Source organism: Papio anubis, chromosome 7 (assembly GCF_008728515.1).
Source record: "Papio anubis isolate 15944 chromosome 7, Panubis1.0, whole genome shotgun sequence".
In the NCBI taxonomy this organism is placed as follows: domain Eukaryota; kingdom Metazoa; phylum Chordata; class Mammalia; order Primates; family Cercopithecidae; genus Papio; species Papio anubis.
The window spans coordinates 13350500-13364515 of record NC_044982.1 but is presented as its reverse complement, the minus strand read 5'-3'; the positions used below and the strand labels follow the sequence as shown (position 1 = coordinate 13364515).

General features: G+C 45.3%; 1 protein-coding gene and 1 pseudogene across 3 annotated transcripts in view; one reads left to right on the top strand and one right to left on the bottom strand.

Moving 5' to 3' along the window:
* Positions 1 to 14016, top strand: part of UBR7 (ubiquitin protein ligase E3 component n-recognin 7) — a 25204-nt gene extending 11188 nt beyond the window's left edge. For 2 of the 3 annotated variants that reach the window (XM_021941494.2, XM_003902191.5), the window contains 5 exons: positions 822 to 1030; positions 1503 to 1652; positions 2574 to 2736; positions 5316 to 5377; positions 11746 to 14016. In XM_021941494.2, coding sequence (XP_021797186.1) covers positions 822 to 1030; positions 1503 to 1652; positions 2574 to 2736; positions 5316 to 5377; positions 11746 to 11838 — 677 coding nt within the window. In that variant the 3' untranslated portion in view covers positions 11839 to 14016. The remainder of the gene's footprint in view (positions 1 to 821; positions 1031 to 1502; positions 1653 to 2573; positions 2737 to 5315; positions 5378 to 11745) is intronic. The other variant, XR_002523481.2, reaches the window with a different exon arrangement.
* Positions 6514 to 7123, bottom strand: LOC108586633 (annotated as a pseudogene).

The following is a 14016-nucleotide window of genomic DNA, read 5'->3' as shown; positions in this document are numbered from 1 at the left end:
CCCAGGAGGAGGAGGGTACAGTGAGCCAAGATTGCGTCATTACACTCCAGCCTGGGCAACAGGAGCAAAACTCCATCTAAAAAAAAAAAAAAAAAAAGCAAAAGCTATTGTATGCCTGACGTGGTGGCTCACACCTGTAATCCCAGCACTTTGCGAGGTTGAGGCAGGCAGATCACTTGACATCAGGGGTTCGAGACCAGCCTGGCCAACATGGCGAAACCCTGTCTCTACTAAAAATACAAAAAATTAGCCAGTCATAGTGGCACGCACCTGTAGTCCCAGCTACTTGGGTGTCTGAGGCATGAGAATTGCTTGAACCTGGGAGACAGAGGTTGCAGTGAGTCAAGACCATGCCACTGCACTCTAGCGTGGGTGACAGAGTGAGAATCTGTCTGTAAAAAAAAAAATAACAGGCCGGGCGCGGTGGCTCAAGCCTGTAATCCCAGGACTTTGGGAGGCCGAGACAGGCGGATCACGAGGTCAGGAGATCGAGACCATCCTGGCTAATGTGGTGAAACCCCGTCTCTGCTAAAAAATACAAAAAACTAGCCAGGCGAGGTGGCGGCGCCTGTAGTCCCAGCTACTTGGGAGGCTGAGGCAGGAGAATGGCGTAAACCCAGGAGGCGGAGCTTGCAGTGAGCTGAGATCCGGCCACTGCACTCCAACCTGGGCGACAGAGCGAGACTCCGTCTCAAAAAAAAAAAAAAAAATAAATAAATAATAATAGAATAAGTGATTGCATTGTCTGTTGGGATTTTATTGTCTGTTAGGTCAGTGGATATGTGTGTATGTGTTTTTCTTTTTTTTCTTTGAACCCACAGTAACCAAAATATCCACTGAGGATGATGGATTGGTGCGGAACATTGATGGAATAGGTGATCAGGAAGTTATTAAAGCTGAAAATGGAGAGCATCAAGATAGTACCCTCAAAGAGGATGTTCCAGAACAGGGAAAGGATGATGTCCAGGAGGTTAAAGCAGAGCAGAACAGTGAACCATGTGCTAGCTCTAGTTCTGAATCTGATCTCCAGGTAATATGTGAAGTACAAGCCATCAAGAAATAAGACTGGGCCAGGCGCAGTGGCTCGTGCCCATAATCCCAGCACTTTGGGAGGCCAAGGCAGGCAGATCACCTGAGGGTTTGAGACCAGCCTTGGCAACATGGTTAAACCTCATCTCTACTAAAATTACAAAAACTAGCCGGGCATGGTGGCACTTGCCTGTAATCCCAGCTACTCAGGAGGCTGAGGCAGGAGAATTGCTTGAACCCAGGAGGCGGAGGTTACAGTGATCCGAGATCATGCCACTGCACTGTAGCCTGGGCGACAGAACAAGATTCCGTCTCAACAAAAAAGAAAGAAAACTGAAGCGGAATTAATTCTGTAAACTTATGGCTTTGGATTTCAATTTTATCCTTTGCCTAAAGAAATCTCTTTACAAAATCTAAACTATGAAAACTATGGTAGTTTAAAAAACATGCTTCAAAACTTAATTTTATTTCAGACAGTGTTTAAGAATGAAAGCCTCAACGCAGAATCAAAATCTGGCTGCAGACTTCAGGAGCTTAAGGCTAAGCAGTTTATAAAGAAGGACACTGCCACCTATTGGCCCCTGAACTGGCGGAGCAAGTTGTGTACCTGCCAGGACTGTATGGTAAAGTATCTGATTAATTTCAGTGTTAGCATGTTTTGTGTACTGTGCCCCAAAATAAGGACACCTGGGAAAAACATTCAGTTTTTGTACCAGAGGAAGAAAGGAAAATAAAAAGAGCACCTGAACAGTATATTTATGGAATTAATGTTTAGGAGACCCTCAAAATTTTTACATTAAGCAAATTTATGACATAGTACTTACAGTTGGAATGTTTGTGGAAGAAATGGATAATTATGCAGTATTTTAAATTTACTTATTTTAATTTTAGTTTACTTATCTTTAGGCAAATAGCAGTTCTTTGTTATATCAAAAAGTTGCTTGGAAACACTGGTTGAAAGTTACAGTAAATTGGCCAGGTGCGATGGCTCACGCATGTAATCCCAGCACTTTGGGAGGCCAAGTTGGGTGGATCACCTGAGGTCAGGAGTTTGAGACCAGCCTGACCAACATAGTGAAATCCTGTCTGTACTAAAAATACAAAATTGGCTGGGCGTGGTGGCACATGCTTGTAATCCCAGCTCCTTGGGAGGCCAAGGCAGGAGAATTGCTTGAACCCGAAAGGCGGAGGTTGCAAGGAGCCGGAATTGTGCCATTGCACTCCAGCCTGGGCAAGAAGAGTGAAACTCCGTCTCACAAAAAAAAAAAAAAAAAAAGAAAAAGAAAAAAAAGAAAGTTACAGTAAATCAGTGATTTTTAAATAAAGATCTCATAGACTCTATGACATCTGGGAAATTGGGAGAATTCTGACAGAAATTTGGGCAAAAAGAATAAATCCTTCTAGCAATTCTGTGTTAAGAGGTTCCAGTTTTTCTAGGTCTTAATATTTAAAAAATAACATTTTTAGTGATTCTGATGACATTGACTTTCTGAGAATGATAAACAATTCTAATGGGGAAACTGTTTTTTTTTTTTTTCCTAAAGAAAATGTATGGAGATCTAGATGTCTTGTTCCTGACAGATGAATACGACACAGTTCTGGCTTATGAAAACAAAGGCAAGATTGCCCAGGCCACTGACAGGAGCGATCCCCTAATGGATACCCTTAGCAGCATGAATAGAGTCCAGCAAGTGGAACTCATTTGTGGTAAATACTCTGTGTGTGTGTGTGTGTGTGTGTGTGTGTGTGTGTGTGTGTGTGTGAAAGTGAAAATTCATAGTTTCTTTCACTATGTAAAAAACTATAAAGGGGGCAATAAACACCTATATTTTTAATTTAATTCAAAGAATTAAAATTGTGAATTGTAGATCATTGCTTGATTTTCATATTGGTGGGTATTCAGCTGCTGTTACCATTGAAGCAGTTACACGCTGGAATAATTACATGCTTGAGAAACCACAACATACACTATTCTGATAAAGGGTAGATGGATGAATAAAATTTTTCCATCCATTGAAACAATTTTTTGGACATTATGTGTCATCTTTTTGAGCAAGGCATGTCACCATTTTGACAGTTCTTGAGGTTGCTTCAGTGGTTCACAGGAAACCACTAGAGGAGAAAATACCCCCAAACCCTTGATTGAAGGCTTTTACATCCCCCCACCACTACCCAGGGGCAGCATGCCAAACGTAGTGATTTCTATCCCAGCCATTTCCACCTGGATGCCACCACTTTTATGTGTCTTTTATGGCATCAGTCATTTCTGTCTTTTATTATTTATTTATTTATTTTGAGACAGGGTCTTGCTCTGTTGCCCAGGCTAGAGTGCAATGGTGCATTCTCGGCTCACTGCAACCTCTGCCACCCAGGCTCAAGTGATTCTCCTGCCTCAGTCTCTGAAGTAGCTGTGACTACAGACGCATGCCACTGTGCCCCACTAATTTTTTTTTTTTGAGATGGAGTCTCACTGTGTCACCCAGGCTGGAGTGCAGTGGCATGATCTCGGCTCACTGCAACCTCTGCCTTCCGGCTTCAAGTGATTCTCCTGCCTTAGCCTCCCAAGTAGCTGGGATTACAGGCACCCGCCACCATGCCTGGCTAATTTACTTTGTATTTTTAGTAGAGACGAGGTTTCATCATGTTGGCCAAGCTGGTTTCGACCTCCTGACCTCAGGTGATCTACCCGCTTTGGCCTCCCAAAGTGCTGGGATTACAGGCGTGAGCCACCATGCCCGGTCCCCACTAATTTTTGTATTTTTAGTAGAGTCAGGGTTTCACCATGTCACCCAGGCTGGTGTTGAACTCTCGAGCTGAGGTGATCCACCTGCCTCGGCCTCCCAAAATGCTAGGATTACAGGTTCAAGCCACTGCACCTTGTCTTTTATTTATAACTGTTAATTTCTTTTTGCCTTTATTAAACACTTTCAAGGATAGAGGCTGCACCTAAAAGATTTTTGTAGCCCTCAAGGTACCTTGTACATAATGTAAACTGAGTCAGTTTGTTTGGGCTGGGCGCGATGGCTCATGCCTGTAACCCCAGCACTTTGGGAGGCCAAGGCAGGTGGAACACCTGAGGTCAGGAGTTCGAGACCAGCCTGGCTGACATGGTGAAACCCCGTCTCTACCAAAAACACAAAAAAGTAGGCAGGCATGGTGGTGCGTGCCTGTAATCCCAGCTACTCGGGAGGCAGAGACATGAGAATCACTTCAACCTGGGAGGCAGAGACTGCAGTGAGCCGAGATCGTGCCACTGCATTCCAGCCTGGGTGACAGAGTGAGACTCCATCTCATAAAATAAAATAAAATAAAATAAAATAAAATAAATATTCAACAAGTCCATGGTTATTTCAGCTACCAGAATTCCAGAGAAATAGGAAGCCCTTTTAAAAATTCTTAATCTTTATGGGATTAGAATATCTCTGCTTGTTGTGCTTTTTTTTTTTTTTTTTTGAGACGGAGTCTCGCTCTGTCACCCAGGGTAGAGTGCAGTGGCATGATCTCAGCTCACTGCAAGCTCCGCCTCCTGGGTTCACGCCATTCTCCTGCCTCAGCCTCCTGAGTAGCTGGGACTACAGGTGCCCGCCACCTCGCCCGGCTAATTTTTTGCATTTTTTTTAGTAGAGACGGGGTTTCACCATGGTCTCGATTTCCTGACCTTGTGATCCGCCCATCTCGGCCTCCCAAAGTGCTGGGATTACAGGCGTGAGCCACCGCGCCCAGCCACTTGTGCTTTTTAAAAATTTTTGCTTTTTATTTTATTTTATTTTTATTTATTTATTTTATTTATTTTTTTTGAGACAGAGTCTCACTCTGTCACCCAGGCTGGAGTGCAGTGGCGTGATCTCGGCTCACTGTAAACTCTGCCTCCCGGGTTCACGCCATTCTTCTGCTTCAGCCTCTTGAGTAGCTGGGACTACAGGCACCCACCACTGCGTTTGGCTAATTTTTTGTATTTTTATTAGAGACGAGGTTTCACCGTGTTAGCCAGGATGGTCTCGATCTCCTGACCTCGTGATCCACCCGCCTCGGTCTCCCAAAGTTCTGGGATTACAGGCGTGAGCCACCGCGCCTGGCCGCTTTTTATTTTTTAATGAAAAAGAGTCTCAGATATCAACATGGAGGAAGTGCAGATAATTTGGGAATGAGTTTCTATGCAGCTTTCACTTAAGAAAATTTTTATTTAAACTACATTATTAACAGTCAGGTGTCAATGGCAAAGAATATTTTGTTTTTGAAAGCAAATGGTTTATCTAAATGTAAATACTTTTGTGGTTTTGATTTAGAATACAATGATTTGAAGACTGAACTTAAAGACTATCTCAAGAGATTTGCTGATGAAGGCACGGTATGTTGAGTTAAAGAATTCTAATCATAGCCCTGTAAGTTTTGAATGAAGTGTTTATTTCCTTTGATGATTAAAAATGACTGTGATTGGTGGGGCGCGGCAGCTCACACCCGTAATCCCAGCACTTTGGGAGGCTGAGGTGGGCAGATCACAAGGTCAGGAGTTCAAGACCAGTCTGGCCAATATGGTGAACCCCCATCTCTACTAAAAATACAAAAATTAGCCAGGCGTGCTGACAGGCAACTGTAGTACCAGGTACTCGGGAGGCTGAGGCAGGAGACTCGCTTGAACCCATGAGGCGGAGGTTGTAGTGAGCCGAGATCGCGCCACTGCACTCCAGCCTGGGTGACAGAGCAAGACCCCATCTCAAAAAAAAAGAAAAAATGACTGTGACTTAAGTGGGTACTTGAGAGTTGAATTCAGGGACTATTTTGAGCAAATTGGCAGGCTAAGGGAAATGAGTAAGAGGTAGTAAAACACCAGAGTTACACTGGGAGTCCTCACCAACCCCAGCTGGGCCAGGAGGCATGATGAGAGGACGCAGTCCCGCGGCCTCTCAGAGAGTACTTGCAGCTTGGCAGAAGATCATTGGAAGGAATCCGCAGTACCGATTCTGCTGGTCCTGACCTTGAAGCATGGATCTTTGGGAGGGGGAGGGGAAAATGGGCAGGAAAAATTAACACCAGACCCATTTTCTGGAATTCTAAGTTCCAAAGTTTAGAATAGAAACTGGGCATGGTGGCCAGGTGTGGTGGCTCACTCCTTAATCCCAGCACTTCAGGAGGCTGAGGTGGGCAGATCACCTGAGGTCAGGAGTTCAACAGCAGCCTGGCCAACATGGTGAAACCTAGTCTCTGCAAAAATACACAAATTAGCTGGGTATGAGGGCGGGTGCCTGTAATCCCGGCTACTCCGGAGGCTGAGAGGCAGGAGAATCGCTTGAACCTGGGAGGTGGAGGTTGCAGTAAGCCAAGATTGTGATATTGCACTCCAGCCTGGGTGTCAGAGCAAGACTCCATCTCAAAAAAAAGAAAAAAGAACTGGGCATGGTAGCTTGTACCTGTAGTTCCAGCTACTCGGGAGGCTGTCTTGAGCCCTGCTTTCTTAGAAGATACCATCTCTGTCTACCTACTTTAGGTCGTTTTTTTTCTTTTTTTCTTTTCTTTTTTGTGGGGGGTGGGGGGCATTCCTGAGTTTATTTGTGGCACACCCGGGTGAAGGCCCTGTACCTAGAAGAAGGTGTTGGGCCTCTTGGTGGTGAAGCCTGGCTTGTACTGACGGGTCTGGTGCAGGACCGGGTGGGGCAGCGGAAACTTGATCTTGGAGTCGTGGAACTGCTTGACGGCCGGCAGCACTTGCTGGCTGTGATCTCCTCCACCTTCATGATCTGGATGGAGTGGGCCGGGCGCCCATGTCTCGGTAGCACTGGGTAACAGCGCCCACAGTGGTCAGGTCCTGGTATTCCTGGTACATGTTGTGGGTGCCGCCCCGGGAGTTATAGCGCAGCCAGATGCCGAAGTTCTTGACCCGCAGTGGGGACTTCTCAAACACTTGCCCACAGTAGACAATCTCCCCGGAAGACTTCTTCATCTTCTTTAACTGAGATACGAAGTACCAGAGTGGGACTTGGCGACGACATGATTAGGCGCAAAGATTCGCATGCGGTAGGGGGGCGGTGTGTGGCATTTGGGGGTGGGCAGGCAGCGACCCACCACCTTGTACTGGTAGTGTGTCCGAGGCCTTCATGGTGTCCTCTCCGTGCTCACCACCACCCGCCAAAGGCTAGGTCGTTTCTTTCTTTGTCATAAATGTGGGAAGAACATTTAACTGCCTGAGTTTCTGGACAGGGTCACGGTGCTGCCGGCTGCCTTTCTGCAAAATGAATTGTAAAGTTAAAAGAGCCTTCTCCTAAATGGTTTTCTCAGGTTTTAGAGACTGTTCTTCACTATCACTGGGAATAGTTCCTACTTCCTTACAGTTCTTTTTTTCTTTTTTCTTTTTGAGACGGAGTCTTGCTCTGTCACCCAGGGTGGAGGGCAGTGGCGTGATCTCGGCTCACTGCAACCTCTGCCTCCCAGGTTCACGCCATTCTCCTACCTCAGCCTCCCAAGTAGCTGGGACTACAGGCGACCGCCACCACGCCTGGCTAGTTTTTTGTATTTTTAGTAGAGATGGGGTTTTTAGCCAGGATGGTCTCGATTTCCTGACCTCGTGATCCACCCACCTCGGCCTCCCAAAGTGCTGGGATTACAGGCGTGAGCCACTGCACCCGTCTTTCCCTACAGTTCTTAAAACTTAATGTAGTTATTCTTGTTTCTGTTGCAGAGACTATCCTCTGGTTAATACAGACTCAAGCTTCTTTGGTGCTAGAACTAAGAATGTTCATGGGTGTCATGGGGCATTCTGCCTCAGTGTGGTAACCTCTGTGTGTGTGGACATTCGAGGTGTTTCAGAGAGTGTGCAGGCATGCCCTCTGTTCTTTATTTTATCACACACATATACTTAAAATTACATAAAAGAAAAAGGTAGGCATGTTCTCTTTCTTCATGCACATTGGAGACTTTTACTCCAAGTCTTCACAGGTATCTTAAACATCCGGGTCCTTGTTATCACCAGAGCCACTCTTTAGGAGAGAATGTTTTATCTGAGCAGATAATTTAAGAGGTCACAGAAATGTGGTATTTTTGTGGTTTGTTCCATGACATTACTAACCAGATCTTCACAGAAAAAGAAAAAAACCTCAGGTTGCCATAAAGCTTATCTGCTTTGGTTGTATTTGTCCATAGGGATAATGTTAATGAGTTCTAGCTGTTTTAGATGATAGACTGCCTTTTATTTAATGTTTGCATCTAACAAAATAAAAAAAAAACAAAAAAAAAAACCCACTTAGACTGGGTGCAGTGTCTCATGCCTGTAATCCCAGCACTTGGGAGGCTAAGGTGGGAGGATTGCTTGAGCCCAGGAGTTCAAGACTAGCCTGGGCAAGATGATGAGACCCCGCCTCTACAAAAAAAGAAAAAAATTTAGCCAGGCATGGTGATGTGTGCCTGTGGTCCCAGCTACTTGGGAGGCTGAGATCGGAGGATCGCTTGAGCCCAGGAATTTGAGGCTCCAATGAGCTATAATCATACCTCTGTACTCCAGCCTGGGTGACAGCGCGAGACCCCGTCTCTAAAAAGCAATAATAATTAATAAACTTAGGAACTACAAATTTTCTGAAATAAATTTAAAAACTGATTTTTTATTGAACCCAAGTATTTATTCACTAGCATTTCTCCTCTGCACGTTAGCTGTGGCCGTTTGAGGATATCCAGAAACCAAAAGCTGCACAGTCTCATTTGTGTGTTGCTAGGTCTCCTCCTACAGTATCCTTGCTAGAGATATTATTTCCTTTCACTTACGGGCTTTCTGTGGTTAACGTTTGTAATCCAAGGTAGGGACAGATCCTTCGTTTTGCACCTTGCAAGTATCCTATTTATTAGCATTTTGTTAAGTGTAAATTCCCATGCCATTTAGCCAAGTACATTAGAATTTTGAGCTGCAGTCACTTCAGGCTGTGTTCAGTCTCTGCATTCTGTTAGGGGTTCAGATTCCTCACTGGTTGAGCAGCAGTATTACTGTTGGTGCTTGTGAAACTGGTGTATCAGCTACTGGTCTGAGAAAATTATTCCAAGTTAGCATTGATATTTTGAGTATGTTAGCAGCACTTACTAGGGAATGAGAGGGAAGTTTTCACCTTATACCCCTTTCTTACTTTCTCTTTATCTCTTTCCCATTTTGCTGAAATGCATTCACATGCTCTCGTTTTCTTTCTCTTTCCTTCACTCTTCTTGTCTCACTGTCCTTCTTTCTGAACAATAAGCATGTGTTACCTTATTAAAAAACAAACATGCTGAGTGTCATGGCTCATACCTGTAATCCCAGCATTCTGGGAGGCAGTGGTGGGAGGATCACTTGAACTCAGAAGTTTGAGACCAGTGTGGGTAATATAGTGAGACCTCGTATCTACACAAAATTTAAAAATTAACCAGGCGTGGACTGGCCGCGGTGGCTCACGCCTATAATCCCAGCACTTTGGGAGGCTGAGGCGGGCGGATCACGAGGTCAGGAGATCGAGACCATCCTGGCTAACATGGTGAAACCCCGTCTGTACTAAAAATACAAAAAAAAATTAGCCAGGTGTGGTGGCGGGCACCTGTAGTCCCATCTACTCGGGAGGCTGAGGCAGGAGAGTGGCATGAACCCGGGAGGCAGAGCTTGCAGTGAGCCGAGATTGTGCCACTGTACTCCTGCACTCCAGCCTGGGCAACAGAGCGACACTCCATCTCAAAAACAAATAAACAAACAACAACAACAACAAACAATTAGCCAGGTGTGGCGTGCACCCTATAGTCCCAGCTCCTTGGGAGGCTGAGGTGGGAGGTTTGCTTGAGTCAACGAGGTCGAGGCTGCAGTGAACTGTGATTGCGCCACTCCACTCCAGTCTGGGTTGCAGAGGGAGACCCTGTCTCAAAAAATAAATAAACAAACCTGTTTCTGTGATGGCATTAGACAGCTTTCGATGGATCCATTGGCGCAGACTCGCTGTTGGGGTGGGCAGGGACTGCCAGGTTGTCCAGTTGGCTTTTTGTTTTGTTTTGTTTTGTTTATTTTGAGATGGAGTCTCACTCTGTCGCCCAGGCTGGAGTGTAGTGGCACGATCTCGGCTCACTGCGGCCTCCGCCTCCCGGGTACAAGCAATTCTCCTGCCTCAGCCTCCTGAGTAGCAGAGATTACAGGCCCCCATCACCATGCCTGGCTAATTTTTGTGTTTTCAGTAGAGACAGGGTTTTGCCACGTTGTCCAGGCTGGTTCTTGAACTCCTGGCCCCAGCAATCCGCTCACCTCGCCCTCCCAAAGTGCTGGGATTACAGGCGTGAACCACTGCATCTAGACCAGTTTGCTTTTTTATTTGTATTTTCCCTTTGTCTTATTTTGTTATTTGTAATATTTTATTTTGCTAATATCATAAACACCTTTGTATGGGACACTAAATCCTTTTTCCAATAAAATAGATAAATTTCCATTTTATTGCATAAGGTGGATTTATTCAAAGTGCTGCTTCTATAGTATGAGTTTTTTCCCAATTATTTTTCTGTGTATATAGCAAACATCTTTAATTTTGGACTCTTAAGTTTGTTTTTTTCATTGATGACAAAGAGGGAAAAGTTTTTTTTTTGAGACAGAGTCTTGCTCTGTTGCCCAGGCTAGAGTGCAGTGGCATGATCTGGGCTCACTGCCAGCTCCGCCTCCTGGGTTCATGCCATTCTCCTGCCTCAGCCTCCCGAGTAGCTGGGACTACAGGTGCCTGCCACCGCGCCCGGCTAGTTTTTTGTATTTTTTTAGTAGAGATGGGGTTTCACCGTGTTAGCCAGGATGGTCTTGATCTCCTGACCTCATGTTCCACCCGCCTCAGCCTCCCAAAATGCTGGGATTACAGGCATGAGCCACTGTGCCTGGCCAGAGGGAAAAGCTTTTTAGTTCCTTTTTCTTAACACCTCTGTTGCTGGTAAAGAAAGCACAGTCTCCCAGTATAGTACATTTTGTTTTTTGTGGGTGCTTTTGCAGAGCTGGAGGACATTCAGAAACACAGCTGTGGTAAGAGGGTGTGGGCAGTGGTCTGAGGAGGACTTTGGGGTTCTCAGTTTGTGTGCTGGCTCTGCCAATTTCAGCTTATCTTGAGAACTTGCCACGTGCCAGGCAGTCTTTTGTGGGCGTTGTCGCTCATCCAACCTTCAGTTGACCCTGCTAGATAGGTGCTGCTGTTGTCTCATTTTGTAAAGGGAAACTGCAGTAGGGGTCACCCAGCCTGGAACCATTCTGCTGTTGTGCCCAGCTGTGTGGCTCTGAGCAGGTCAGCCCTGTGTGCCTGAGCATCCCTCCTAGAAAATGGAGATGGTGGCCGGGCGCGGTGGCTCAAGCCTGTAATCCCAGCACTTTGGGAGGCCGAAGTGGGTGGGTCATAAGGTCAGGAGTTCGAGACCAGGCTGGACAACATGGTGAAACCTTGTCTTTACTAAAAGTACAAAAACTAGCTGGGCATGGTGGTGCGTGCCTGTAATCCCAGCTACTGGGGAGGCTGAGGCAACAGAATGGTTTGAACCCAGGAGGTGGAGGTTGCATGAGCCGAGATCATGCCACTGCACTCCAGCCTGGGTGACAGAGCAAGACTCCATCTCAAAAAAAACCAGAAAATGGAGATGGTATCATTAACTGCACATGAACGTAATTCTTAGCAGTATCATTTGACTTGTTTGTGAATGCTATGGCCTCATAATTGCGATTCTGTTACTTAGTTCTCTTTCATAATCTTTGCTTTTCATCAACAGGTTGTTAAGAGAGAGGACATTCAGCAGTTCTTTGAAGAGTTTCAGTCAAAAAAGAGAAGAAGAGTGGACGGGATGCAGTATTACTGCAGCTAGAGTGGAGTATGAAGCTTCTCATTCAGGCCAATGAAAATGCACTTCCCATTCTTGGAATAAAAGAGGTGTGGTTCACATTCGGCCCCCTTTCCGTCCTCCTCTGTTTGGAGAGGCCTCGCGCTCCCTTCATTCTCTTTAGCTGCAGTAGCCACAGTGTGGATGCTGACGTCACAGCCAACATCCTCTGTGACTCAGCTAGTGCAGCTCATTCCACAGACTTCTCCAGTGTACTCCTACTCCAGTGCACCCAGGGTTATTTGCGTAGTTTTTTAAAGTTTGATTTGGTTTTGAGAAAGCAAATTGGTGTCTTGTTTAATGATCTGTTATTTCACTCCCAGATGTGTGTGTTTTGCCACAGAGCTGTTGCCTCCCAGAACCTCCTCCGCAGGCGTCACGGAAGGCTCTCTTCCCGTCACCTAGAACCTCTGCAGGTCCCCTCGCCCCTATGATCGTGGTGCCTTGGGTCAAAGCTTCCTCAAGCCTGGTCTGCTCCTTCTTTCACATCCCTGTTTTCTGAGGTTTGGTCATAGCTTAGAAAGGATCTTGGGGCTTGTTTTCTCTAGGCTCAACCTCCAGAGTAGCCGGGACTGATGGTTTTCTGGTCTGGATGTCTGTCACAGCAGAGAGATTAGCAGGTGATAGGGCTGAGGAAGCAAACCTTTGTTATGAATTTTACTAATACAGTTCAAGTGAAATTTTTGTTCACAATTCTTCTGGCACTAGAATTAGAATTTCAGTACTGTAGCGCTCACAGGGCTTCCTGGAGAACATTTGCCGGTATACTAGTCCCTTTTCTGCTGCCTAGAAAACAGACCGGGTCTCACCCCTGTGAAATCTTGGTGATTTACGAAGTCCTCTGGATTTCTTGATATTATCAGGGATATTCATAAGCATATATCAAAAATGGACCTATTTTGATATTCTGTTATGAAAATGTTATTAGAACCCCAATAAATTATTATTTTCCCCCTCGAATCTGTGCTACAGAAAACAGCTCCTGAGTTAGCTTACTTGTAGTAAGCAGGGCAGGGAGCCCTGTTTTGGAAGAGACAGACTGTGGAAGAGATTCCAAATAAGGCCCGAGGCTGCACGAATGCAGAGTTTTGTGTATATAATGTTAACGTCCGCCGCCGCTTCCCTAGCGACATGAGATCTTGTTTTTGAAGATCCTCATGGAAGGTTGTACAGAGCCCCACATTTGAGGGGAAGTCCTTTCAGTTGATACGAGACCTCTTTAACGCCCCTCAGTCTGTGGAGTAAAGGCCTTGTGATACATAGAGAGCCCTCAGCTTCTCTCCCTCTGGAAGAACAAGGTCTTTCCTGACAGTCGGAGACACATCTTGATGTATGTTAATAAAAGCATTTCAGGCTGTGGGGCCATCATGTATATTAATACTCCTTATGTGTCCAGCATCCGTGTATTCATTTGAGTGCCCAATCCCTGGACGAGATGAACTAGGCCTTATAAAAAGTCAAAGCCTCAAAGAAATGGCACAACCATGTTCTTCAGCACTCAGTCTCTTAATTACAGATCCTCACGAAGGGTGGTAAGTGGAGCTGGAAGCTCTTGTGGCCATAGGACATGCTGGTGAGCCCTGAGCTGGCCTGTGCAGAGGGCTCCGTTCAAAGGCTCAGGGTGTCTTTGAGGCTGTTTATCAAGCTTGGGAGCTCTTCCAAGTCTGAGAATGTTTCGAACCCTTTTTGCAAGGTTCCACCACTAGTATACCATCATGTCCAGAAAGCTTTTAATCTTCTCAAATATCTGATGTAACTACCAGAAAGTCCCTTACTTCCTATGACCGATCAGGACCAAGTCTTGGAGGTGATGTGTTACATTACGTGCAGCACAATAGTACCAATCAGTTAACCCAACGCTGAAGGGCTTGTTTTATGAAAGGTACTATTCCTTCTTTCACATTAACTGGAAACCTCTTTTTTTACCTGTTGTTCACAACTAGTTTTCTTATCGACTGTATTGGACTGTCTCTTCTTGTAGAGACTGATTTTGGCCAACATATTAATGCATGTTTTATGCAAAACACAAATATGATATTAGTTGCTTTTAAGGAGTTCTGGCATTGTATGTGCATTTTTGTAGAAGTTGTTACTGGACTTATAATTACATACTTAACTCTAATCAGGTTTCTGTAAAATTTAAATAAAACCAATACAAAATCA